The sequence below is a fragment of the Amphibalanus amphitrite genome, unplaced genomic scaffold, assembly GCF_019059575.1.
Source record: "Amphibalanus amphitrite isolate SeventyFive unplaced genomic scaffold, NRLGWU_Aamphi_draft 000009F_arrow, whole genome shotgun sequence".
Lineage (NCBI taxonomy): Eukaryota > Metazoa > Arthropoda > Thecostraca > Balanomorpha > Balanidae > Amphibalanus > Amphibalanus amphitrite.
In genome coordinates, this window is record NW_024881505.1 from 1,010,156 (window position 1) to 1,014,955 (window position 4,800).

At 56.6% G+C, this 4,800-nt stretch overlaps 1 protein-coding gene across 1 annotated transcript; it reads left to right on the forward strand.

Moving 5' to 3' along the window:
• The first annotated feature begins 236 nt into the window (after window positions 1-236).
• On the forward strand, window positions 237-4,348 carry LOC122380158. Its single transcript, XM_043363033.1, has 3 exons — window positions 237-680; window positions 1,257-1,371; window positions 2,451-4,348. Exon 3 carries the CDS (start codon window positions 3,130-3,132, stop codon window positions 3,988-3,990), a length of 861 nt encoding a protein of 286 aa, XP_043218968.1. The 5' UTR covers window positions 237-680; window positions 1,257-1,371; window positions 2,451-3,129; the 3' UTR covers window positions 3,991-4,348.
• The last annotated feature ends 452 nt before the right edge of the window (window positions 4,349-4,800 follow it).

A 4,800-nucleotide genomic window follows, 5' to 3' on the forward strand; every position in this document is an offset into this window, starting at 1 on the left:
GTCTGCGCAGTGAACCGCTCTGTGCCTGGCATGCATGTTTGCTATGTGCCCGCCCCCGCCCCGCCCCTGTCCCGGCCCCAGGTGACCGGAAGTGGGACCGGAAGCGGTGGGTGCACCCCGCCCAGTCGACTGGCGGGCCGCCGCCGCCGGCGGCAGTTCGCCGGGCGGGGCACGGGTGGGGGCCGCCGGGCGGGGATGACAGCACACTGCGCCGCCCCCCGTGCGGGCCGGCCCGCTGCGCTGGCGGGCTGCACGGGCCGCAGTGCAGTGGATGTGACGAGACCAGAGTTCGAACAACACAGTGAGCGGTGTGACACCCGGCTCCCGGCTCGGCCGGCATGAAGAAGGTCGACAACACCGTGGCCAACAACACTTGCGACAATGTGTTCTTCACCAAGAGCTCCAGCTACGCCAAGAGTATCCCTCTGCACGGTGTGAACAGCCTGCAGCCGGAGCGTGCGCGGCTGCCCGGCTGTGACCGGCAGGTGTCGGCGGCCGGCTGCTGGACACCGGACCGGCAGCCGGCGCTGGGCCGCTGCCCGTGCGGCCGCGACGTGCCCGTGGTACGTCACGTGAGTCGCAGGGACCCCGTCTCCAACATCACGCTGGCTGTGGGCGTGGCTCTGCTGCTCTGCGGCCTGGCCACCGCGCTGCTCGGCGTCTACGGATACCTACTTAAGGTGAGCGTGCGCTGGGAAATTATATACTTGGTGGATACAGGGGGTGATCGTAGGGTTAGGTACAGCCCACCGCTAAAGTAATGTAGGGTTTTACCAATCTCAACGGTTGGCTTTGACTGGCGATTGTTTAATGCGGAGTGATCGAAAAGAAGATGTCAATAGCTAAAGTTGCAGCTACAAGGGTGACGATACATATAAGCTACATTCAAAGTTTCATTGTAGTCTGGCTAATCGTTCCTAAGCTTCATAAGCAGAACATACCCACGACTGAAACCCCACATTACTTCTGCTGTGGACTGTACATACTAAGCTCATAACTGAATATGATACTGATATCTTAGGCGTGATACCATCTTCTGCTTTGGGCTGTTTTTTGGTAGTCAATATCACTCAAGTCACATATATACCGTATGAGGTTTCCATTCTATTCATCACATTTTGTGTGTCCGTCGAAGTCATCATTGGCTTTTCCGTTCATCTGCTGCATAAATGTATGCAGTAGATGAAACATATGTCCGACTTTCCTCAGCAGGGTAGATTTAGTTCCTAACAGCCTACGGTTTCATTTTGTTACAGGGCAGCAGTCAGTTTTATATCGGCTCGGCTGCTATTTCCGGTACGGTGGTGTTCTGGACAGGAGTATCGGGAATTCTGACCGCCCGTCGATTCGGCAGCAACACAGTCGTCAGAGGTGAGATGATTTCCCAGTGCTGCATTCTAGCACTGCTGATACAGTCGATCAGTTATTATATCATATGAAAACAATGAATAACGGGTTATTTGACTCGTAGCCTCGGCGATGCTGGTCAGCCCTGGTCTGCTTCCGGGTCAGTCACAGCTCCGTTATATTGGTGTCCGCCGACCGGCGCGGCGGTGATAGATTTTGGCAGCCTTAGAAGGGCTGAGGCCCGCCGTTAGTGCAGGGCCGTGTCACACTTCCTCTCTGGGTAGCACAGCGTGCGGAAGGCTGTTTGCATCTACCGAGGTAAGGCCACTATATCTACATTAATCAAAACTAATTTTGTTGAAGGAAATGATTCGTAGGACTTAGAAATAGGCCTGGTAAGTGATCTGAGTGTAACCAACGCACGGTAAATGGTCTTCACATAGGTATGAATGACTTAGAACGGTCTTTTATACATGCGAATGGCACTATATCCCTCATCCCTAACGGATTTCCCTAACCAGTCGATCACATCTTTGTTTCACTTAGCTGTAATCTAACTGTTTCAGTATGACGACCCTGAACTGTCATGCATTAGAGTTCTGCCGTGGAGATCAGGAACGGGTCAGTGCTTTTCCGACATGTCAGGCTGACGCTGATCAGAGAACAATGGGTCATGGAGCACAATGGGGATAAACCGGTGCCGTATGTCGCTCATACACTACTTTGTTATGTTGAATTAAAGATAACGATACGTTATCAGAATGTACATGTGTAACATAAGTCTTGAATGAAACCGTTTGGCTCTGCGTAGATTAGCGGATAGTTATTTGTACGGTATTCAACAGACCGTTATCGTACTTAGTCGGGCCTGGTTTAGTCACATCGTACCACGGCCACCTCGTATATGGTTATATTAATTAATGCCTACATTAATTGCGGCCGACCATTTCTCGTATTCTCATTTTAAGTCAACCGCTTGATCACTGTCATACTTGCCGACTTGCAGTGCTCACCTACCTATTAATTTGTAGATCCATAGATAACATGGTAATATAACATAAATGGTAACAGTTAAATAAGCGCGCCGTTTGTGCCGTCGGTAGGTTTTCTGGCCATCTCGACTCTGGGCCTGCTGGCCAGTATCGGTCTGATCATCATCGGCCATCTGGGCGCGCGCCGCCACTCGGGACTGCTGGTCGACGTGCTCGGGGGCGGCCAGGTGTGTCTGGGCGTCATCAACGTCATCCTGCTCGTCATCGGCATGGTGGCGTCCGCGTGCTGTCGGATGACGCCCAGGGAGCTCGAGCAGCGCCGCCGGCTGTACCTGAACGGGGCGCCACTGTACTCCTAGTGAGGGTGGAGGGGACAGACGGAGATGGAGTGACGAGCTGCGTGGACTGTGGTTAGAGTCGAGCTGAGTAAGGGGGTGAAGAGAGCTCGTAGAAACGGTGCGCTCTGTAACTCACCCGGTGGTTCTGTAGAGGCGAGGAGATCGCAAGAACGAGCTGTGATAGTGAAAAGTGGCAGTGAAGTGGCATGGTGTGGTCAAAGTACGTGACGAAAACGGCAGACGCTGGTGAGAATATATGAAGTAACGCAAGAACAAAATAATGGCGTTATTTTACCGTTTCATGCACTTTAAAAAAGAGCTACATCTCCTAAAGGCGACCGTGCTCCACACACCATACACGCCGTAACTTACAATAGCTGCAACTCTGTCGCCTTTCTGAATCACTAGTTCCGAGCTTCCCCGCTGGGTCCCCTCTGGCGCTGCTGTCGGCTATGGAGGAGATATTCGTGATCCGCCTACGGAGTCCGCCGGCGACGACCGCCGTGCCGCCCAGCGAGCAGAAGTACTCGGCCGAGACGGTGCTGGGGCTGGGCGGCGTGCACTTGGTGCTGGCGGCGCTGGCGCTGCTGTTCGGGGCGCTGGCGCTGGCGCTAGAGCCGGACGCTCAGCGGCTCGGCGCCGCCGGCTGGATCTGGGCGCTGTTCGCCGTCACCGGCACCAGCGGCGCGCTGGCCGGCCGCCGCTGGTACGAGAACGCGCACATCCGCTGGTTCTGCGTGCTGTCGGCGGCGTCGGCGGCCGGCGCGGCTCAGCTGGCCGCTCTGACGGTCACCGGACTGGTGGAGCGGCAGCTGGCGCTGGACGAGCGCCGTCGCGCCGCCGCCGCCGACCCGTTCACCGCCCCGCTGTCGGCCGAGCACGAGCGGCGTCAGTCCCTGTCGGCCGCCAGCGCCAACCTGCTGGTGACGGCGCTGCTCGAACTCGGCTGGTCGGTGGTGACGGCGTGCGTGGCCTGGCGCGGCTGGCGCGCGCCGGAGGCCTCAGTGACCAGGCCGGCGGGCGGCGGGCCGGACCTGCTGCGGGGCGTACCGCGTCCGCTGGCCGACTGTCAGGTAGCGCGGATGAACCCTCTCTGCGCCGACACCAGCACGCTCGACTACCGGGAGCGGGTGCAGCGGTTTCTGGACGAGGCGCTGGAGCTGGCCGCCCGTCAGTCGCAGCCGTCAGCGGCCGGTCACACGCTCGAGGTGATCACCGTGGACGGAGAGGGAGGGCAGCAGGAGTGGAGCGAGCTGCACGGACTCGAGGAGCGGGTCTGGAGTGTGACGAGTGACCGGCCGGCCCGGGAGTGACGGAGTGCCCGACCGTCGGACCTAGGCGAACGGTGTGTGGTGGCTTAACACTACCGGCAATATTAGAAAGGTTGGGTAGAGAGGTAGGTGAGTACGCTAATGCGATAGCCGAAGATATCGTGAACTTCTTGTCTGTCTCGTGGAGGAGGGGCTGAGAAGTATGGAGAGTTGGTAAGACGGGTGGATAATGGACATGTCATGTATCCTTACGTTGATCTGTGCGGGTGCTGATGGTATAAATCGTACGCATTACTGGCCACCTAGTCCTGCGATCCTGCCACGTTGCCCCTCTTTGTCAACCGGGCTTGAAAATATAATTCCACCTGATGCATGCCCTGTCAAATAAAGTCGGCTATTAATCGTGGTTTGTCAAGTTTGAGAGCAGAGGGCTCCTCACTCCGCAGTCGCCCCCGTCTGCCTCCCCTGGACGCGCCCCGTGTCCGGCGTGGGGTCGGGTCACCGGACTCGTGGATGGGAGCGGGGGAGAGCTGTCTAAGAGATAGACGGGCGGCTGCATGTGCATGTGAAGCAACGAGTAAGTCAGTATAGTAACCGAACTAAGAAATCAAGCGTTCATGCATTGAAACGCCATACTGCGATGTGTACGAGTAAAGATGTGCACGACCCATTTGCTAGGGTCAGGTAGGCAAACCTTTCCCTCTTCTCTGCCTGCTTTTGTCATGCTTGAAATCACGCTTTGCTGTTGTTGTTTCCCGGTAGTGGAAATGATTCAGTGAAAACCGTTTTACCTCCGATTAATTAGCCGTTCCTAAAAGCGCTTTCTGGGCGGAATGCGGGATGCCTTCGGAC